The sequence below is a fragment of the Uloborus diversus genome, chromosome 4 (assembly GCF_026930045.1).
Source record: "Uloborus diversus isolate 005 chromosome 4, Udiv.v.3.1, whole genome shotgun sequence".
Taxonomy (NCBI): Eukaryota; Metazoa; Arthropoda; class Arachnida; order Araneae; family Uloboridae; genus Uloborus; species Uloborus diversus.
The window spans coordinates 99,375,860-99,399,877 of NC_072734.1; the positions used below are offsets into that span (position 1 = coordinate 99,375,860).

General features: G+C 32.9%; 1 protein-coding gene across 1 annotated transcript in view; it reads left to right on the plus strand.

The window, feature by feature from the left end:
• The window catches only part of LOC129220724 (transient receptor potential cation channel subfamily M member 7-like), a 100,387-nt gene continuing 76,369 nt past the window's right edge, over positions 1–24,018 (plus strand). Inside the window, exons 1-8 of the mRNA XM_054855154.1 lie at positions 1–13; positions 3,569–3,648; positions 4,329–4,508; positions 8,188–8,400; positions 13,879–14,074; positions 15,615–15,639; positions 16,278–16,448; positions 22,003–22,159. Coding sequence (XP_054711129.1) covers positions 1–13; positions 3,569–3,648; positions 4,329–4,508; positions 8,188–8,400; positions 13,879–14,074; positions 15,615–15,639; positions 16,278–16,448; positions 22,003–22,159 — 1,035 coding nt within the window. The remainder of the gene's footprint in view (positions 14–3,568; positions 3,649–4,328; positions 4,509–8,187; positions 8,401–13,878; positions 14,075–15,614; positions 15,640–16,277; positions 16,449–22,002; positions 22,160–24,018) is intronic.

Sequence of the window (24,018 nt, forward strand, 5' to 3'; positions counted from 1 at the left end):
ATGGGAACATATGGTATGTTTTACAAAGATATCTTCAAGTAAAAAAATCTTGAAAAATTCTCAAGTAGGGTACACTGGGGCACGTTTACGCAGTGCCCTTTTTCAAAACGATTTATAACTGGAGAGCCAACAGTCATAACAGATTGATGCTGCTCCCTAGCAAATATTTTCACAAGTTTTTGAGCATTAGTCGAGCTTCGGTCTAGTATGCAGAAAGAATAATCTATTTTCTAACAAGTCGAGTAAATTCTGAGTTGAACGTTTTGAAGCTTTTTGTGAATAAATAATACTTAGTTAAGAAAGAACAAATATATAAAAAATAGCAGAATTTTATCCTTCATTGAGAAGTGTATTTGTATGAACTGAAGTGTAATTAAATTTTTTTGCGCATTAAAATTAAATCCAAATTTAGGGACGGGGGAAGTTTACGCGTTGGCGTCTGAATACCTTTACGCACGTTCTTTCTGTGTCTTACTGCTAAACGTGCCATGGCGCTTCTTTCGCTCCGAACTGTCTCAAAACTTTTTAGTATTTTCAGGCTATTTATTTTTGTAAATCACCATTTAATTTGTGATCGAGTTACAATTAAGTATCTTATAGCATGCAATCATGAAGTGCGGTCTTCATACCCGTTCATCTATTATTTTATACACTATTCAGTCTATAATAAATTTGCTTTATTTTAACGATGGTAATTATGTTCGAAACACTAACAGAACTACGTTAGGTGTCAAAATAAATGCATGAACGTGTCTCGTGCCCGGGGCAAGTTTACGCAACCGACTTGGACTCAAAAATTTTTTTTTTTTTACGGTTAGAAACACAAACTGAGCAACAACTGAATATACCAATTTTGACTCCATTAACTGCTTCATAAAAAGGAAATGCCTAAATTTTTTTAAGTTAAAACATAAAATTTAGAAAGTCATTGAAAAAAATCCGTGTGTCCCGGTTTACCGTAATGGTAGTACCAGTCCTACATATTGGTCAAACTTTTAGAGCAGTGAGCCATTTTATGTTTCTATATTGACAACTTCCTTATTTTAGCAGGTACTGTACATAATTTTATCGCTGTCTTCATCACATGAAAACATATTTCAAATTTTTTAAGAAGCTAAATTTAATTATTGCAAACCGCTACATAAAGATTGAAATAATTTTTGACAATTTTAAAACTTTGTTATTGAATTAAAAATTCTCATTTTTACGAGTTAGTTCTAAGATTGGTTGATGGGGCACTTGACATCTCGTGGCATATGTGAACAGTTTCCATATATTCTCTCTTTATTATTAATGTCTCTGTAGGATATTTTAAGTGTTCAAAAAAGTGCAAATATTTATAATTAATATTTTTCTGTAATCATTTAAAACATTTATTGTTAATTCTAATTATTTCTGCTAGGTATTTATTTTTTTTATTATTTATTTATTTATTTCTTTATTTATAGGAATTTTTTGTTACTAAATAAATGGTAAAAAGTTTAGTAATATATGATATTCACAGAAAATAAAAAGACACAAATATTTTCTTTTAAATAAAAACTAGAGTTTAAGATACATTATCACGCTCTGCATGACGCTAAAAAGCGATATATAATTTAAAAAATCTTTATAATAGAAAATATTCTTTGTATATGTAATCTAGTTTTTTTCGTGTCTATCCAGTGATCAGAACAGGCAACGTGACTTTAAAAGTTGACAGTGAGCAGAGTTATATATTCGAGAAAAGTTATATATTCTCAATGCCACAATTACTGTGTAGAATTTAAAGATATAGCATGCGTTAAATCTATTAATGCAATTGATTTTTACGTATCTGTTTCATATTAAAGAGTTTTAAATATGACGCTTGTCCTGCATTTTTTAATCGAGTTCATATGCGCCCCAGACTTTTTTACACGGTCACTCTTATAGGGGCGTGGTCAACCAAGTGAGAAGAATTTGATTGACAACTCTGGAGTAATTGGATTAGGAGTTTATTGTTGTTAATTACTGTTCTCTTAGGCAAGGTTGAAATATTTTAGTCATTTTGAAGAAATGTGAATTAAGCTGAATCTTATGTCTGTTCAAGAATGTAGGAAAATTGAATTCAAAATGTTTTTTATAATATTAACACTTTTTCCTTGTAATCGTTATAAAAAAAAAAAAAAAAAAAAAAACCACACACACACACACACACACAAGTACACACAAATGTCTTTTTGGAAGTGGAAGTACTGCAGATGTTTCTTGAGTAATTATTGAGATTGCTCTCTTTTTTTGTAAAATGTACAAATGTAAAGTATTTTTTGTAATTATTTTAATATATATATATTTTTCTTTAGGTGGCATGCAAAGACGTGGAAATGCATACTTAATAATGTCATCTACAAATAATTCACAACTATTTAAAAGACGAAAGGTAATTTTTTTACAAATTAAATCCCTTAAAAATCCAAGGACTGATATCAATGGCTAATTGGATTCATTGACGTTAATCATTTATGAATAATAATTTCTACCTTATTAAATATTGTAACATCTACTATGTATTATGCATACCTATTCAATCAAAAATTACTTTAGGAAATTGTTATCAACGAAAAATTATTAGGAGATGAATAATCAACAAGACATCATTAGCTGAACTTCTTTATAAAGTGTTTTTATCATGTTGTTACATCCCTTTTGTTACTGTTGCTTTTGCCCTCAAGATTTTATAGAAAATGCAAGTTAACTGAAAATGAGTACTCAATTTAATATTGTTTCCTCCGTTTAGTTATCGTCTGGAAAAAAAAACAATATCTATTTCTCCTTAAACATCGTTCCGAATTTATACGTTTTGATTTATAAAATTTCAAAATAACATAAAAACATATTGAAAGGTAATAAAAGAACCGTTTATTGACTAAATTTATGCATAATCACTCAACGGTGGGTTCAAAAAGTTTTGAAACGGCAAGTATGAGGGCAATAAGGGTCCATTTTTTCTGAATTTGAAGTCTTCTTCTAGGACATTTCAGTCTTACAAAGGCAATTTTAGAATATCATTGGACAAGAGAAAAATTCTTTCGAAAGAATTATAATATTTATTTATAACAATAAATTATTATATTTTTTGTGCAAATGTGTCTTTATACTGTTTTTTCCTTCAGTTCAATTGACTAAAACTATGGAATGGTATTAAGTTGTAAGTTTTTTGTTTCATCTGTAGCTATACGAGATGGCGTCAAAATTAACACAAGACTAGATTTGTCCGTTCTCAAATCTCAAACATAAAAATGTAGCTCGGCAGCAGCGCAAACAAGCTAGATAAACATGGCGGATTAGTTCTAGTGCGATTTACTAGACTCAGATCACTTGATTATCTTTTTTAACATTGATCTTAATTAATGCATCTTATCTTCATTGTTTTCTGATTTTATGCATTATTTTTTTTCTAAATACCTTTAGCGATCAGTTATCTCATCAATCATCAGAGGATTGACGGGAAAAAGCAAGTGCCAAGTTTTTCCGAAGAAAAATGGCGATATTCCGGATGGTAATTCCAAAGTTCCAACCCGGAATAACAGCCTTTCTCTTTCTTCAGCTTCCGCAACTGAAGAAGAGAAACCAAATACAAATAAAGGCCAAATACATTTCTGGAGGAATTTCAGCTATGATCAAGAAGTAAGTTATTATGGTATTTTTAAGATTGTCTCTATCCCTTTATAAACATTCGACGGTATGTCGCAAACAGTCATCAAACTGCTTCAGATTTTGCTGTGAACTACTCTGGGTCAGTTTTTTGGTTTTTTGACTCACGAAACAATTTTGCCGACTTAACACACTTGTACACTTCTGAATTTAGAGGAATCTGATGACGTCCAATCACTTATGATAAGGTAAAATATTTTTTGATCCAGTGAAAACAGTCATCAGTTCTTTAATCTAATTTAGCTATTTAATCAGTAAAACTTTTATTAATCAAATAACGAGAACCTTTCATATTCGCAACTCCAATAAACTATAGAGGGTGCTGCAGCCACTGTCTAATGGCGGATGAAAAAAGTAAAACAAACACACACCGTAACTTATAACTTGCTTTGACGCTTAGTGAATGACAGTAATTTTTCATCGTGTTTGTGGGAAGCTTTCTTTTCTATTCTTCTGAAATTACATTACACCACAAACTGTCTGAAGCCTGTAATTTACCTCAAGGAAAACACGTGGAATGGAATGTTTTACCTTTTTCTTTAGTATTGTTAATCACCGCAAGGTAGCGTATTCGAGCTCTGGAGTTGCGAATTGATTTTTTTTTTGTTCAAAACATAGTGATGTAATAGATGAAATAAAATTGATTTTTTCAGGGTCGTCCATTCCTCAAAGTTGCTCACGATTCTAATATGGAGGATACAGGAAAAGTGTTAACGCATGAATGGAAACTTGGAATGCCGAGAATTGTGTTGGTTGTCATGTCCAACGTTGCACCTTTAGCACAGTGGTCGAACTCTCGACAAATCAAGAATTTCCAAAAAGGTCTTATGAGTGTAAGTATTCAGGAAAATATTTCTTGTTCAAGGAAGTACTCCGAAGCGTTGGAGATATGTATTGAGGGAAAATTACCGTTAAATATAATACTTTGTTTTGAACAATAATTTTGTATTTTAAGAAGTTGGTTATATGCATTGCATGCTAATGAAACGCTCTTATGCTATTATTCGCTATTTATAATGTAAATACAGGTATCCCTCGTATAACACGGTTAATTCGTTCCGTGTAGTATCGAAACCGTGTTATACGAGACTTTCTTTATAAATGTTTTTTTTTACTCATTTTTAACCTAATTAATCATGTGCATATCATAAATCATGTCAATGTGAACCGTGTTATATCGAAACCGTGTTCCGTGTTATATCGAACCCGTGTTGTACGAGACCTTGAAATAATATAAATCAAGGAATGTGTACGCGTTATATCGAAACCGAGTCATAAGGTGCAAATTTTATAATAGCTGAAATTTCGGCTCAATAATACATAAAAACGAAAACTGGCAGCCAGAGCATACAAAGACCCACTGATTTAAAAGTAAGAGTTGTTAAAACGATAAAACTAAATTATTTTACACTAGCTGCTATGGCCGGCTTTGCCTGGTCTACCTTGAAAATAAAAATTGTGTCAAGTGACGTACATTCAACAATCAGGAGTAAAAAATAAATAAAAAATCATCATGATTTCCCTTCCAAACAATGACGACAGATATTAAAATACTTTTAAGAAATGAAATCCAGAAAGATGGATTTAAAATGCGTAACCATGGAAACACAAAATAAAATAAGTTTAAGGAATTAAAATTTGAAAGAAAATGATTCACAATTTGAATGGAATCGAGATTTCTTAAGCTTGATTTAAAAAGGCTTGTAACTTTTTTCCTTTCGAGATAAAACCTTATTTTTCCGACCATAGGTCGAGTCAGATCTGGAGTAAAAAAGGTCGCTTTTTCTAAAGGCGTCAAAAAGAAAGCTGTGGGACAATTCCTTCAATTTTTATTGATTTATTTAATGAAGGAAGCAGTGCCTAAATTGCAGCGAAGCCTTAAAAAATTCGAGCTAAAAACGCAAATAACTCCCGCCGTAATACTATTAGAGCATTGAAACAAATTGCGTAGAACGCAGAACATTCTACCCTTTCTAATGATATGTAATATTAATATGTGCAAGTAATTTTTCACCCCCATACTTGAGAATTTATGCAAAAATTGGACGTAAATTGGTATAAAAAAAGAACTATTCATCGAATTTTATTCGAACTGGTCTGCAAACCTTTTCAGGACTGAAAGGAACAAATTGTGAAAATTTCAGCGCAATCGGCCGGGTAGTTCTCGAGTTTTGCGAGTTCAAACACACAGACGCCTATTGGAGACTTCATTTTATACTATGTAGAGATACCTCAAATTAAACTCTTATGCACAACAAGAAAAAACTTGATCCGCTTTTCTTTCTGTACTAAGAACAAAACGCATTGTATAAGAAAAAAAAAATCTGACGTGAGTTTTTCTGTAGCAATAAAGTTCGTCTGAGCAACAATAACAAAACTAAATTTAAAATAAAATAAATAGAATCATTCAATTTATTTTATTTCATATTTTGTTTCGACTGCATTTTTATTTATTATTTGCCAAATTTAGCTTACGTTTAATGCTAATGCTATTTTCTTACAATCCATTGGAAACAAAATAATATTCACCTTTTTGCTTTTAGAACACTGATGAGAAAAATCAAGTATGTATTTAAATGTTAAAAGTTAGTGCTTTAAGGGGAAACTAAACTTTTGAATCCAAGACAGACAATTTTTCGTAAAAGTTTCATAAAAACAAAGTAAAAACTTATTAAAGTTGTTATCATGCATTTTTAACAGTGTATTGAACAAAAATTAAATTCCTTCTTTTAAAATTCGTGTTACATCAAAACCGTGTAGTTACGAATTAAAGTTTTGCACCATGTAATATCGAAACCATGTTATAATAATCGCAAATTTGGTACCGTGTAATATCGAAACCGTGTTGTAGAGGTAACGTGTTATACGTGGAACGTCTGTGTAACAAGAGTTTTGTCATTCTATAATAACAAAAGTAATTTTTGACTTACAACACAATATGAATATCAAATTTTGAAATTTTCTTGTATTATAATGTGCTTTGATCTTCAGAGATATATCTTACCTGACTGGAATGTAATACATGTGTTACTATATTGTTATTACCGGATAGCTGACGCTAATCATAGTAAATATTTCACTTTTTCACTTTGCCCCACATTCCCCTAATTTATTTATTGTATTAAGCATTTACATGGGTTGCATGAAGAGGCTGTGTAAACATTGTAGCTATTATTTATAAATATCGATAAACATACCTTATTTGCACATTTTATGCATAAATTTGTATTGAAAGTAGGCGATATCTACAGAAACTTTGTAGATATTTTCAAACATCAGCGATATTTAAACAATCTTTGAAAACCATAATAATTTTCTAATACTGTAGTGAAGTTCAGCCTGAGTTTTATAACAAGAGAATTCGTATAAGAATGTCAAAATATTTATCTTTATCTTTCTTTATCTTTACTAATAATAAAGCGGAAAGTCTCTCTGTCTGGATGTCTGTAGGATGTCTGTAACGCGCATGACGCCTAGACCGTTCGGCCGATTTGCATGAAATTTGACATAAAGTTAGTTTGTAGCATGAGGGTGTGCACTTCGAAGCGATTTTTCGAAAATTCGATTTTGTTCTTTTTGTATTTCAATTTTAAGAACATTTTCTGGAGCAAAATTATTATAAGATGGACGAGTAAATTTCGAAATTATCATGACGTGGAATGGGAGAGCGAATGCACGTAGCCAATTGGTGATAAATTCATCACATATTATTTGTAAATATACAGGCGAACCAAATGACCTTTTTATTTTCTACTACGGGCAAAGCCGTGTGGGTACCACTAGTTTTTTATAAAGTAAAGAAAGGATTTTTTGTAACTATCAAATCGGTGTTCGTATTTTATTTTCAGTCCTGTAATAAAATTTCCAATGCTATTTAAATTTATCATCTAAAATACTACGAAATGAATATGTATTGGTGAGACATAGGCTAATATGAACTAAAATGCAGGGGTTAGTTTTTCTTTTTATTCGAACATGATTTTCACAGTAATTACTTAATTACAGCTTCAATTGAAAATTTATTCAGAGAAAAAAAATAACTTCAATGATACTGACCTAAAAGTTTGAAAAGAAAAGTTAAAAAAAGCTATTGTCCGTTTTCCACGAGAAGGCATTTCGCCCCGCCTTCTCGAACACAATGTTCAATATTACATTTTACGCGGGGGTGATCGATAAATATATCCCGCGCTTGTAAATGAGACAACCAGGCAACCTTAACTTTGGCTTTCATTTTAACGTGTGAAAAAAAAAAAGTGTCCTTAACATCACTTGCTTCATTTTTCTGTTGCTTCTTTCGTTATTCTTACATTTTAAAAACTGCTGCTTTTAAGACAAAATGCTATGATTCCAATATGCCTTCTGCCGAAAGCAGCAAAATAGAATAATCAAATACCACGTGACGAAGGCGAAGTCAAGTACCTTCTCGTGGAAAACGGACAATATTTCCTTTACATATCTTCCAAATAGTTCCAAGACCCGATTCAGAGCTTCAAATTTTCTCTATTTTTATAGGCAACTAATACAACGGAAATGTGGATATTAACGAACGGAATGAATGTAGGTGTCAGTAAAATAATTGGAGATGCCGTCCAGGAAGAAATGCAAAGACGAAAATCAAAAGAGCACTTTCAGAAACACCACAACTCAAGAGCAGACCCTAATTCGAGGATAGTGCTAATTGGTTTAGCAAGAGAAGATCTTTTGAATCACGGAGATGCGATTGAGGTAAAACCTAACACTTCATTTCGCCTGATAGTCGGGGGGCTACGGGGGAAGAAACTGAAAATTGTGATAAAATTATGAAACTCGGCATGCTTGTAGACTTTGTATAAACAAAAATTTTAGGAAGGGGAGGCATTCCAAAATCCCCCCAAACCCCCCCCTGGCGGCCGTTTTTGGTCCAAAACCAAAAACCGCGATTCTTTTTAAATTTTCGTTATTATAATTTTTTAAATCATTGGTTATGTCATTCCATGGATGTTTATTACATTTTTTACTACTTAAAACTCCAAAAAATGTCTAATTTAAGAAATAACTTTACAAAAAGTCGTTTTTTAAAAAAAATCGATGTTTTTAAATTGTGAGTTTCCTGAAGTGAATTTTTCCCCCCATAACAGAATTACAGGTTTCTAAAGTTGAAGATACATTACATTAGTGTTAAATCAAAGTAGGGTTCCAGTTATCCGAACTCTAATTGTCCGAACTGTCCAATTATCTGGTCATGATGCCCCTCGTTTTAAATGACTGAGCAAGCATAAATTGAAACTATTTGCGAAGGGTATAATAGAATAAGGACTTGAAGAAAAAAAGGAGAAATTAATTTCAAGACAACATAATTCTAATACAAAGAAATTTAAAGTTTAATTTTAAATTTCTGTTCATTATTATTATTACTATTGTTGCTGTTGTTCATTCTTCCTCACAACATTGATCATCAGTAAGCTTTTTTTTATTTTATAAAAAAAACATATATATAAACAAATTCAAGTTTTGGAGCACCGTATTAACGCTGGTGCTTTTAAAATTAAAGTTTATTAGATCATATATTGCAACCAACTTTAGTATCTTTACTGAAACTTTGAAGAATTTGATTTTGTGTGTGTGTGTGTGTGTATGTATGTGTAGTTTTTTTTTTTCATTTTATTGCTATACGCTATACATATACTTTGGAAACTATGCTGGATGGTTACCAGTTTTTATTCAATATCTTTTTCTTTAACCCACAAACCTTCCAGACGCAAACAAAGCTTTTGAAAAAGGAACGTCTGTTGTAAAAAAGACAATGAACGTGTTTTCTGTAATTCGATCGGACCATGCTTAGCAAAACAATGCGATAGTGAAAGGAGATGGTGGGGCTATTGGTCTTTCACAAATCCAACTGCGTTAAGAAGATGGATGTTGGCTGGTCTTCAAATTATCGATTTAATTACACAGTTTGAAAAAGTTACCTCTGCTGATTTAAAGAAACATTGTATATGCGCAATGAAGAAATGTTAAGTTTCCAAAGCATGTTTTCAAGGAAGCTTTTGAAGAGAAATAGCTAAACATGAGAATCCATTTTTAGAGTCATCGAAAGAATTGTTCCCATTGGAGATGAATGTAGCAGTAAACGAAGAATATGTGGAGCAACTGATGAAGATTGGGCAAGTTGAGGAAAAAAAAACAGTGCAACAAATTTATAGAGAAAAGAGTTGTGACTCGAAAGTCACTTTATGTTCACGGGTAGAAAAACAATAACTTTTTAGCATTTCATTTTTCAAGAAAAATAAGTAAGTCTGCCCTTTTACTGAAAAGATTAAAATCCGATACAGATTCGTTTTGAATTTCTCCTCTATGGAAATCAACCTCACCCTACATCGATTTCAATAAATGGAGCTCTTTGAACGGGAAATAAGTCTGGTCAATAACATTCCTGCTCAGTGAGTTTAATTATAGTATTCCTATTGATGAAAACATCTCGAGAGAAGAAGAAAACGAGTTAGGATGGGATGATGAAGATGCAAATTATGAAAGCTAATTTTAAAATAAGTGCAAAGGAGATACATTGTGACGCCATTGTCTATGATGGTTCTTTCATCTTTCACATAAAACGACCTAGGACAGAAAATTTTTCGGTGGAGTATCTGCATTCTTTTCAAGATACAAGTAAGACATATAAGAGGAATAAGAGAAAGATATCATTTTAGAGAAAATGGTTTGCTTTCTAAGAACTGGTTCAGTTTCTACGAAACGCAGATAAGACAGAATTATTTTCCATGATTGCACTAGCTATATGATCTTATGTTTGCTCTTAGTGATGTGACGGTGATTTTCATCGAATAAGACATCTCTAGTGCCATAAAATCACGAGGAAGCTAATTTCTGAATCTTCGTTCCTGTTTTGCATACTGCAATAAGAGGACACATGAGCATATTCGTTGGAACTGTTGACAACGATGCTTCCATCAGCTATACAAAAAGGGGATAAAGCAGATTTTGGAGCTGGAAAATACTTTCGATTTATGCTAGTGCGAGACTTAGCATACAGATTCGGTTGGCAAAAATCAGTTGTTCTAAGAGAATTCCACTCATTCTCAGCGGAACTCTCATGGTTACCTCTTTTCTTGCAGATCGGAAAAAAGTGACGATGTGGAAATGATTAAAAGACTATCCTGATGTTATTGGTGTATTTTCATATATATATCCTAACCTAAAAAAAATGCACACCTAATTAAAAATTTCAAATATCTTAGCGATTCATTAATATTTGCTACTACTCGTCTGCGTGCAACTTGCCGTGCGTAAATGCAGCTGGAAACTGTTTTTCCACCAGCAAACAATGATCAATGAATAACTTACCACCCACAGCTGAAGCCCTAAAACAAGTTATTTAGTGCTTATCAAGGTGGACATCAGTGGGGAAATATGTCCAAAAATTTAGCCTTAACTTCAATTTATGATTGGGGTTTTACAATAGCTGATGAAAAGCACATTCCTATTTGTTTGAGTTTGCCCAAAGTTTCAAGTTCTTGCTGAAAGCGAATTTACGTTATGCAAGTGTAAAAAAAAACTGCTCTCAAATAACTTGTGGGTGCTTCAAAAATGGACTTATCTAAACACCTATGTGTAAATACTGCAATGGAAAATGTTATGTACTTGAGTAAATTACTCGTAAATTCCAACGTTTTAAATTGCCTTCTATATAATCGTTGTATGCATCACTTAATCAGATTTGTATTGCAATTTAGTTGTAGTTTTTGTAACAGTGAATTATATTTCAATAAATAAAAATTTTATTAATAGTAAAAATATTGCTAGATTTATTAACATATAACTAAACTTCTTATTGTAGTAATTAAATATTTCTTCCTCTTACATCGTTTAAAACATAGAACAAACGCCTCAAATCGTCTAATGAGAAAAAACTTGAAACTTGTTTTAAAGCGTTCAATAATAATAAAGATTGGAGTTCTGTAAAAACTGCATCCGCGCCCCTCCCCCTTATTTCAAGTGCACATATGACTGACAAAACTGCAGAATGTGAGTGAAACTTCCAAAAAATTGCGTACTTCATTTCCATGTGTTTGAAGATTTTTTTTTCACCGATAATGACAATTGATTTCGTTTTAACTAATCAAAGTGCTATATTTATTCTTAAACAACAATTCAAATGTTTGTTTCAAGTTTTGAAAAATTATTAGCTTTGTTTATGGTTTTTAATTTCTAGTTTTATTCTTAGTTTTGTAATCAATTTTTAATAGAAAACTTTAAAACATAGGTTCGGATTTTCTGATGTTTCGGATTTCTGGGGTTCGGATTATGGGTTCTTCTGCAAATGAATTGATTTTCCTTAGCACAGTGCTTTAAAATGCATAAAAAAACATTTCTCAAACGGCCCTTCAAGAAATGTTAAAGACTTTGATTAGTTAAAGTTTTGTTTAAAAAAATCAAGTTTTTAAAATTAATTTTAAAATTAGGAGGTTTAGAGATATTTTGATGACTTTTTACGCTTTAGTAAGCATAATAGAACTCCCAAAAGAAGATACAGTAGGTATTTTTCAAAAAATAAAAAAGAAAAGTAGTTTTGGTTTTTCGACCAAAAATGGCTGCCAGGGGAGTTTGGGGGGGATTTTGAGTTGCCTCCCCTTCCAAAAATGTTTGTTAGTACATTGTCTACATGCATGCCAAGTTTCATGATTTTATCACAAAATGCAGTTTCCGGCTATATTTTCTACCATAGCCCCTCTACTATGAGGAATTGTTTTAATCACACCTTTTAAACTCATTATTGTTTCTTTGACTAGTTTGTGCTTTATGAACGTTTCTACTAATTAAATTCCGATGTGATTCGCTTCGTAAGAGTCTCAGTGTCTTTATTTGGCAGGAAATTGGCAATAAAATTTCTTAGGTGGTAATGGCATCCGCCGATGGTGGTGTTACTTGAAAAAATGGTTACCAGATCAGGGAAAGCATTAGGTTTGTTCGATGTGAGGAGTCAAAGTCTCACGAGAATCATGGCCTGTGGAGAAGAGTTGACCCTAAAAATTATTTCTTTGGTTTGGTCCCTGTTCATAACCACCTCGCCTTTTCATTTCTCGAAGTAACGATTTATAACGTTGGTATTTATCAGAGCTTCGGTTCAGACCCTCTAGTTTAGAGCCATAGAAATTGCCTTGACGAATCGGGCAACTTATTCTCATCTCACCAGTTTCACCTTTAAACGACAACTTTGTCAAAAAATGGTTCATGAAGGATAGGGATTGTGGTGGGAAATAACACCGCTGAATGTTTCATTAACTCTCTCAAAATGTTTTACTTGTAATTGTGTTGCGAGAATCAGAAAAAGATTGATATGCGAAAAACCACAAAAATGAGCGAAAAAGACCCAAAATGGCCGACAATAAATCAAAAGATGCCGCTTATCTTTGTCTTTCTAAATTATTTAAGTTTAGAAGTTCGAATTGACTTAGAAAGTTCAAACCAAATTCATCTTAGGAGGGAATAGTACCCGGCTTTAAGAAGCTAAACATGAAATGTGCACTCGAACTAACTCCGAATCATAAAATATTGAATTGATAATATATTGGCTTAAACATTTATAAGGTAATTAAACATTTATGGGCATTTATTTTAATTTAAATATTCTTAAGAACAATGTAAACTAACTTAATTATTCCAAAACAGCAATAGCCTTCACCAGAGCACAAGCAATTTTGATGTTCACATTCAAAGATGAGCTGAAAGAAGTTACTTGATGATTTAGCTTGCGAGTTTTACCTTAGAACAGAAGTTTTGTTTAGAAATTCTTGCTGTTGTATCTCTATTTTACTTTTCAAGAATATTCACGCTTTGGGAAAATTAGGTTGGAATCGCTTGGTTTAAAATTACTTTGAAAGTTCAGGGTTACCTTGCAAGTTGTACTGACTCTTAAATGTCATTATGTTTCTAATTAATTCAAAAATTTGTGCAAACAGCACTAACACAATTTCAAGAAAATTAATTTTAATAATGTAAAACCTTACAATATAAACGAGTCTACACATAGCGGGAGTAAAAAAGGTACTTATCAATGCCATCCCTGATTGAAAAATAATGGTACAGCAGTGCCTCACTGTTTTGGGTTCATCTACCACAGACAGTGTTCTTGTAAAATTATCATTTAACTTAAATTCATAAAATGTATGCAGAGAAAAAATGCATAATTTCACTCATGTTCTTTGACAGGGTCGGAGAGTAGAAATTGAAAACGAAGGCAACAGAATAGAAGATCAAAAATTTGACCTAAACCCCGACCACTCGCATTTCGTAGTTGTGAAAGATGGGACGATCAGCAAGACAGGAATCAACTACTTTTTACTGAGACTGCAACAGTATTTAGCATCTGCACTGGAGCACCCACGCCAATCGTCTTCAAAGTATCGTAAGTGGACATATTGGCTTTATTGTGTAAAAAGAAAACTGAATCCTTTATTATTTTTTCAAATTAAATTTTGCTAAGTATATTCACCATAACTTATGAGTCTTTTTACACTGTAGTTGATGAAATAGGAAGAGTATAACTCAGCTATATAGCTACTATAAATTACCAACGTAGGTATTGAAATAGCAGGTGCTTTTTGTAAATAACTAGCTGCATTGCCCGTCTTCACCCGGCCCACCTTCAAAATAAAAATTGTGTCAAGTGACGTATATTCAACAATCAAGCGTAAAAAATAAATTTTAAAAAACAATATGATTTCCGTTCCAAACAATGACGACAGATATTAAAATACTTTTAAGAAATTAAATCCAGAAAGATGGATTTAAAATGCGTAACCATGGAAACATAAAATAAAATAAGCTTAAGGAATTAAGATGCGAAAGAAAATGGTTCACAATTTGAATGGAATCGAGATTTCTTAAACTTGATTTAAAAAGGCTTGTAACTTTTTTTCCTTTCGAGATAAAAGCTTATTTTTTCGACCATAGGTCGAGTTAGATCTGGAGGAAAAAAGGTCGCTTTTTCCAATGGTGTCAAAAAGAAAGCTGTGGGACAATTCCTTCACTTTTTATTGATTTATTTAATGAAGAAAGAAGTGCCTAAATTTCAGCTAAGCCTAAACAAATTCGAACTAAAAACGCGAATAACTTCCGCCGTAATGAAGTTAGAGCATTGGAATAAATTGTGTAGAACGCGGAAAATTCTAAAATTTCTAACGATATGTAATATTAATGTGTGCAAGTAATTTTTCACCACCATATTTGAGAGTTTATGTGAAAATTGGAGGTAAATTGGAATAAAAAAAGAACTATTCGTCGAATTGTTTTCGAACTGGTCTGCAAACCTTCTCAGGACTTAAAGGAACAAACTGTGAAAATTTCAACAAAATCGGCCGGGTAGTTCTCGAGTTTTGCGAGTTCAAACACACAGACGCTTTTTGGGGACTTCATTTTATACTATGTAGATATAACAGTAACAAATGTAGAGTTAAATTCTACAATGAAAAATAATCACCATTGCGGACTTACTGACCAGAAGTTCTTCCAATGTTAAAGTTTTTTCCACAATATCTTCTAATTCGCCTTCGATCTTCATTTTTTTCGTTAATTAATGAAAAATCCAACTCCACGGAACATTTCAATCTAAATCGTGGTTTAAATCGGTAGGCATAAGTTCCTATATGTTTTCTAAAAGTTAACAAGTAATCTATCAATCGAATCAAATAAACCATCAAATTCATTCTGTATACTTTTCCTTATTTTACAATGCTGTGTTGTTCATGTATTTTTCCTGTTTTAAACTATTCTTTAATAATTTTTAAAAAAATGTGAAAGTAAAGCAAAAAGGATCGTACTATTAGTCATTTTTTCCAGTTTCAACTTTCTCCTCTGCAATTCCGTTTCGATTTAATTGGTGGTTTATAACTACGTGTTGTGTAGGCTAGGAATATACAAAAGCTAGTAGTTAAGACCTGTACCAGAAATGAAAACAAATTATGACGAAAAGTCTTTAGAGTGAAATTAGAGCAGGAATCCGTTTTGGGTCCTGTATCCAAGACTCAAGGGTCTTCGACTCTGAATGTGTGCTGGTGAGGAAGAAATCACTTTACAGGTAGATAAATTAATACGCAGGCCTTGAAAATGGAATGATTGCTCATTGATTTGTCTCCCAGTTAAGTCGTTTCTTCGTTATCAGTACATGGGTACCAGGTTTTGAACTACACTATACACCCCGTTTAATGTTTTAGATAGCTATGCTAAGATTTGTTCTTAAAGTTTAGTGACAAATCCATAGGTGCATTATTTACATAACTTTAGACAAAAGATTCAAAGCCTTGTTTTTTTGTCATAGATTTTGCATTTTATTTAACAAATATTCTAGATTAAAAAAAAAACCTATTTGTAATATTCAAATTATTTTAGTTTTGCATTAGCATGACTGTCACAACTGAGGGTTTATATAAAATTACAATGTTCGCCTGTGGATTTTTGAGTTCTGCCAGTAATTTTTATTTAGCTTAAATTCTCTAATAAATTATTAATTACTCTTCGTTGATTTGAAAATTTAATTTATTTTTCTTTTTTGAAAAATCTAGCGCTTTAGAATAGCAATGTTTTTTTTTCCTTTTAGGACTGAATCACAGTTCTCTGGGTACAATGGAGATACCCGTTGTTGCAGTGCTTTTCCAGGGTGGTGCAGACTGCGCACGTTTGGTTTTGGATCATCTTAAGCGTCATCTGCCTTTGGTGGTAATGAAAGGAAGCGGAGGTTTAGCAGATATCCTTGGTTTTGCTTACACGGAAATAAGCCAAAGGTTTACATAATTTTGATTCAATTTCGCTTCTAAGAGGAAAAAGTATCATTTAACAACGTATAATAATAACAATTGTCAAAAAATACTCTTTAATTAATTTTTATTTATTTATTTATTTATCTGTTTGAACTAATTAGTCGTTTTGAAGTAGCTGTTTACTTTCTAGAAAAGTATACTTCTTTATTAATAGCACTAAGGGTCACCCCAAACTTAAATTTATCAAGTGGAAATTTGCAATTTGCCGAATGGAGCTCCGAATTTCGCCGAATGATGATAATTTTGCCGAATCGTCAGACAAAATTTGCCGAATAAAGAAATGTTTGAAGATCACTGTGACCTCCCATCGGAGCGCCCCTTATAGCACTAGCAGATTTAAAGCAGCTTCAAAATTTTTAAGAATTGAAACTTTCTAAAATTGTCAAGTTCTTCAGCAATAAAAACATCATAAAAAATAAATTCATGGTCATAAATTTTAATTTATGAAAATTGTCAAGTATTTGGTCACCTTATTGAATGCTTGTAAAACAGTCCTCTCTTTGCAGAAGGGAAATTTTTATAATTGTTTCGATTTGTAGATTGGAGCTTCGTTTCAGAATGGTTAGGCTAAACTGTAACTATCACAGTCAAAGCAAAATGCTTCTTTGAAAACAAGTAGAAAGCAATGTGTTCAGTTGGGTGTAGCGAAAAAACGAAACCCGAAATGCTGAAGACAGTGACTTTTGAATAATAGTGACTTGCCGACATTTTGACTAAACATTATTCTTTCTTTCGATACTATTTTCAGTTGGCACAAGAAGCCTAAATTTAAAACGGAACGAAACAATATCTTCGATATTTTCTGTACATTGTTTCACGCAAATTCTAGACAAAATAAATTTAATGGATAAGAACAAATATAATACGTCAACGGAATGAAATAATTATACAAGATGCATATAAATAAGGGGTAAACAGCAAATATCTGATTTAAAATAAAACTAACAAAGAAACCCTAAAGATTGTGAAAAATTCTCAAAATGTTAGTGACATGCGCCAAAGAAATCATTAAGAAAGTGAGAAAGAGTAGAGGAGCAATATTTTTAAAATATCCTTTTAGTGTATTAGAACCCCTTTAATTCTATTATGTCAATGCAAAATGTGAACACAATGCAGCAAATCGCAAATCATAGCAGATCTTTCAAACTTTAAACCTGTCTCGCAGCTTATTATCCAAACAGCAATATTTTGAGAAAAATTTATAGAATCAAAGAAAACTTGATAGGTTACGTTTTTACTTCCTTTTACAAAAAAGGAAGTATTGTATTCGCGAAAAAATTTTCACTCAAAAATCGACCTTAATTTTCCCCCTTTCACCTCCGAATGAACATTGAGTTTTTTTTTTTTTTTCGACTCGACCACACGTGGATAAGGGCGTAAGAACGTTTAGACACGTGAACTATCCAAATATTAACGATTCCCGAGTTAATTGCAACGAATTTTCTCGTGACGTCTGTATGTACGTATGTATGTCGCATAACTCAAGAACGGTAAGTCCTAGAAAGTTGAAATTTGGTACGTAGACGTAGACTCCTAGTGGGATCTAGTTGTGTACCTCCCTTTTTTGGTTGCATTCGGGTGTTTCTAAAGGGGTCTTTTGCCCCTTTTTGGGGGGAAATCATTGTTAATTTCGATGTAAACTCAAGTGGTGTTATTATTTGGCGGGCACTTGGCAATATATCGCCAGTCTTTTGGTCGCTAAGTTTTGTCGCCAACTTGGCGACAAATTTAACGATTTTTTTAAAAATCTGTTTCAATTTGAACACTGTTGGTGATATTTAGAGAGTAAACTATTGAATCACATTAAAATTGTCAGTAATGGGGAAATGACGTAAAATTTGAGTAAAAGGAAGACATGTGATGCACACATCAGCTCGTTTGTTTCGTTTTTTGCTCCTCCGTAATGCTTAGTAAATTTTTTTTCCACCATTATAGTAACTAAAAATTTGATTTATTTTTGTAAGCAAAGTTCCCGAAGTCGAAAATATTTTTCAGGATTTTCAATGGGCAGAAACATTTCAAGTGGAGTTAAACGGAACATTAACGAAGTTAGACTGTATTGCTTTGTATTGCCCATACGTTTCTTGAAGAGCAACAACAACTTTCCCAGTGATATGGAGCGGAGTTTGCCGTTCGAGCAATCGGAATTAGAAATGCCAACGAACTAGTCTTAAACGTTGTGGAGTGAAAAGTTGGATCAAAAAGAGCACTCATTGTGATAGGCCCACTATATTGGGAGGGGAAGTTAAAGAGCAGTATCTGCAGAAATGAGGTTCTGAGATATTTGAGAAGTGCGTTTGGGAGCCCATACTAACACTAGGGAAATGTTGAAATTTGAAGTTATTTTTGTGCTTTGTTTTAAGCGGAAACCACATAAGCAATCTTATACAGAAAAACTTAAGTAAAATAGATGACAAAGATGTAAAATATTGAAAAATAAAAACATTGCAGTTACTGCGCAGTATCTTCCCATGGAAGTCTTTAGTGCAGGATATCATTAACTACTAAAATTGACAAGAGCAGGAAAATAACTCAAACATCTAACTATGCATCTTCCAAGGCTTTGGAGTTGGGGTTGGATTGATTTTGAGGTGAAGGCTTCAAAATTCGTAACGTAGGAGTCAGTCATTTACCCTCTGAGTCCGTTATTCTGCCAGGCTTCGGTGTCGGGACCATGGAGTCCAAGCCATCGTTCATTTTTTTTTAAAAAATTGTGAAAAAATCAAGCCGGAATCAGGAGTTAAAGTCGGAGGTTTTAAGCATAGATCTTTAAAAGGGATAGATAGGCCTTTCTCCTACAGCGCAGCGTATTTCGCCCGGAGAAAGTTGGGTCATCATGATTCTGCCGAGAATCACATGATCAAGGGACATCGTGTCTCCCTCTTCTCGGGCAGCAGTGATCTAACAATGCGAAGCGTCGTTAAAAGTCTAGGATTGTCTGAAGATTTTCATTATACCTATTGGAGAAATCTCTATATATGTGAATCTGAGATTTTCTAGCGAAAGAGGGTTTGATGAATTTTATTAAAAAATAAAGACATAGTGCGTAACAGAAATATTTCTTTCTGCGAAAGGCAAAAAAAGTCCCCATGCAGAGTTGAAATTAAGAATATTTTAGGCAATTTACTTTAATTAGATGCCGAGCATTATATTAAATCACTAAAAACAAGGGATGGAAAATTAGTTAAAGTATGTCTGCGAAAAACTGGATTTTTAGGTTTTTCTAATTTCTATGAAAAGTGTGCTGGGAACATATGAAAAGTATATAGGTGCTTGAATTCCAATTCTAAACTGCGTAATGACTTATAAGCTTACTCACGATCACCTTGAAACTTTTTTCAGTGCAATCAGGTTATGAGGGGGGATTCAACAATAATCGTCGGACAATTTCGAAGTGCGAAAAAAAGATGATTCATTTATACGGAAATTTTAAAGAGTCCAGTTCTTCAAATTGCCTGATTTTGACAACCTTCAAATGCTAAGATTAAATTTGAAGCGTAACAAAAATGCTTTGAAAGAAAGCCTTTTCTTCCGATTCCTTTGACGACGATTTGGAAAATTCAGAAATCATCTCAATTAACATGACACAGTTAATTAATGATGTTTCTGACTACGCTGGATTTTTTGTCTGGCAAGTGCACTCTGTTGTGAACTGCGACGACTGCAACGCAGTCTTAACTACAACAAATCAAAAAATAGACCTAATAAAATTTAAGAATTTTGGGACACATTCATGTATGATAACTTATTGCAAGATTGCAGCCAGAACATTTGTGAAGAACAACTGAGCGAGAATGTGAAAAAGTTTTGGGAGTAAAACACAAAAATATAATGTTACTCATGAGACCACAAGAGTGATGAGAAAAATTTCGAATTCCATTTTTCTATGTTTAAATAAGCATATGTTGGAAACAGAAGCAGCAGATTTTCTCGTTAAAAAGTTTATAAAATTAATCGTTACTAAATATTTAAGCGTTAGAATGTATCACGCAGTCAATTCAAACAATGAAAATAATTCACAAAGACCAATAAGTAGGAAAGTAACAAAATTAATATTGTTAAGGGACAATAATCATTAGTTTTCTTCACCCTCGAGTTTAAATTCTCAAAATTATCATATTCTGTGGACGAAAAATAAAGAAGAAAAGAAAAATTGGGGAGGGGGCGGAAGTCAAATGACCATTCATGTAGTTTATAATTGCAAATGAATTTATTTTCTGAGTACTTAAAAAACAAAAAGAAAACACTGAAGTTGCTTAAAAATTAGGAACAAACCAAAGTTATTGGTTTGGCTAATTTAGTGTTGGTGCGAAACGCATGCGAATATTAGAATTTTATTTAATTGAGTTGATATTCGATACTATTTCCATTTGTATTTCTAATTGGTTTATGGTTTTAGATAGGGTTTTATGTTAAATTGTTGCACTGGCTTCAAAAGTTGTGGGAAAAAGCACGCATTGAAACTATTTATCTGTATTTGAAAAATTTGATTGAAATAAAAGAAAATTTATATGGTCAATTTTTGTTTAAGATTTTTGAAGACGTCTTTTTCTACTCAGTATTTAAAGCACTTGAAAAACTGTTTAAATAGCTTGTGCACCTGCTTCAAAAGTTATGATGGGAAAATATTTAATAAACCATTCCATGAAAAAGCTGTCATTTTGTCCCGCATTTCATTAAAAAGTAATAACTTAAAAAGGTAACAAAGAACATTTTTTGCAAAAGTACAACAAATACATTTGCGATATCGTAATGAAAAAAAAATTGTTACTTTTTTTAATTATTACTTTTAGTGAAAAATATGAGGTGTTACGTGAGGGACAGAGTGTTCCCTTTTTCTTTAATATTGGGTAAAATGCTTTAATTTAACCCATGCTTAAAGGGGGGTTTAACCCTAAAAGCATTTAACCCATGGGTTAAATGCTTTAATTTCTCTTAATTGCGCAAATGATCGCGGCGCAAAGTAATTCTCTTCGATAAGGGAAACAGTTTCTTGTGAGGGGTGTCCCTTGATCACGTGATGTCCAACGGGGGATGCTGACGCGCGCTCTGAGGAGAAAAGTGGGGAGAAGGCACATCTATTCTATTTTAAGATTTATGGTTTTAAGGTCCCAGAGTCGGAGCTGATCATTTCCTCTCCGAGTCCTCAGTCCCTCTGATCTTCATGTAGTCATTACATACTCATGTAGCCTCATATAGTCACAGGCACAAGAATACATTGTGCATTTAAGGAGTAAGGCAACAGGTTTCGTCATCCTTAATTAAAAAAAAAAAGGATAAATAGTTTCATTTCATTGTTGCATTATATTTTTACTAATTTTATAAAATTTCCTCTTCATTTATTCAAAGCTACCTTTGAATAATTGATCTGCGTCGATTGATTCATGCAGCTTTAAAAAATAAAAAAGAATTAAATGTTTATCTTTTACAACTTCTGTGTGCATTTTTTAAAAATTTTGTTTATAAAACTGATATGTATTTCATAAAATGTTCACTTTTAAACTCAATTCATTTTTAGAACTCAAGGGATTTCAGATGCAGAATTTTCTGAAAATTACCTAAAACCAGAGTTATCCAGAAAAATTATCGAAAAATTTCCGAAGCTGAGAGATAACAGTATGGCGCGGAATATATTTAGAGACAGGATATTGGATTGTGTTCGCTTTGCGAAACAAGTAAGTGAAAACAGTTTGGCTCACAAAAAGAAGTTGCATTTAATGTTTCTTAAACGGTTTTTGTTATTTTGCTGTATTTTCTTGACATTGGTGAGTTTTCATACAATAACGATTCATTGGGAAAAAATATTCCTGATTTCACAGAAATAATTTTCTTCTTTTTCTTTCTTTTTGAAGCACTGCTAGACTTTTTACAGCAAAAGTGAAAGTTTCGTGATAGCTATTCTGAGCAAGTTAAGTAACGAAAAACAACAATTGGCTCACCAGGAAATTACTTCATATTCTTATCTCTTTTCCAAAACATATATTTCTGCGAACTTTCACCGTCAACTTAACCCATACTTCATCAAATTTGCAATACAGCTTCGCTTTAAGATTTCCGTTAGATAAAACTGGTAAAAGATAAAGTATAAAATACCAAACAGCAAGGGCTAAACAACATTAAAACGTTTAAAAGTAGGGGTTGCTTTTTTGGTCGCTAAACATTAGGAACTATTTTCGTAGCTTTCATGTGAACTGAATTCAGAAGAGTAAATTATGTTCAATGTGATGTTGTTAAAAATTTGCAAAATATTTTATATATTACCTGTTCATAAAAAAAGGACATAGCATAAAAAATTATGGGCATTCTCATATATAATAATAGCCAATTTACTGATCAAGTAACGCTCCTGACGCCATCAACAATGAAACTCGCGCCATAGCATGATAATTTGATAATATTTGACATACAGGAAAAGGCTTTATTTTGGAAAGACTTAACTGAATCCGGTAACTTAAATGTTTTACTGGTAAGACAGTCATTTTAGAAGAATGAAGCAACGAAAAAGTGGTCAACAACTAACGCCATCAACTTGAGTTCAGTGTTCATCCACTGGAGTTGGGGTTAAAATTTCAACAATTAAAATATCACCAAACAGGAAATTGCTTCAATCAAATGTAGAAGCAATTTTCACCCGTCATACCTTGACGGGCGATTTTGTGGTGTAATATAGTTACAAAATATGGACGAACTCAGAGTCCTTTTTACTTTCTCTTGCCTATTCAAAAGTTTTGTGCACAAAACTTCCATGCAATGGGTTGAAACTTTTGAAATGAGGAGTTGATGAGGAAAACGCGCAGTTTTCTCTTCATTACACGTTTACGGTGCCGGCAAAAAAAAAAAAAAAAAACCTTACATGTAAGTGGCAATTAAAAACCTGGCATGCAACTTCGTGACATGATTTCACTTGGCATGCTCACCATAGTGATGTGAGACGACTGGCCAGACTAATGGAGCACAGGGTAACTAACTAGCCTGTCGTCTCACATCACTGGGGTGAGCATGACAAGTAAAATCATGACAAGAAGTTTGCATGCCAGGATTTTAATTGCCACCCACATGTAAAGATTTTTTTTTTTGCTGCCACTGTATACATAAGGTCGTTACTCTGTAACTTAGATTAAAAAAAAAATCTGTGACCCACTTCCCCCAATTAACTCTAATTTGAATTCCGAAACTTTGAATTCAAACTATGTTTTTCGCAATCACGAGTTGCGACAAGACCCTACTGATTAGAGTTATTGTTTCTAGAAATGGCTCCCCCCCAAGCATGTCCCTCCTTCTGGGTGGTTACGTGTGTATAGTTGTGTGTGTAGGCTTACGTGTGTGCACGTAGACGTGTGTATGTGTGTAAAGGCGTGCGCGTAGGCGAGTGTGTATGAGCATGCGTGTGGTGGACATGGACGCCACCGCCCAGCAAAAGTGGATTCCGGTGGACAGTGATCAGGACCAGCCCCGCCGCCGCCGGTGGAACCACAACGTCAAGGACTGTCAAGTGAGAACAATAAGCAATCGTGACTGCTCAAAAAAAAAAAAA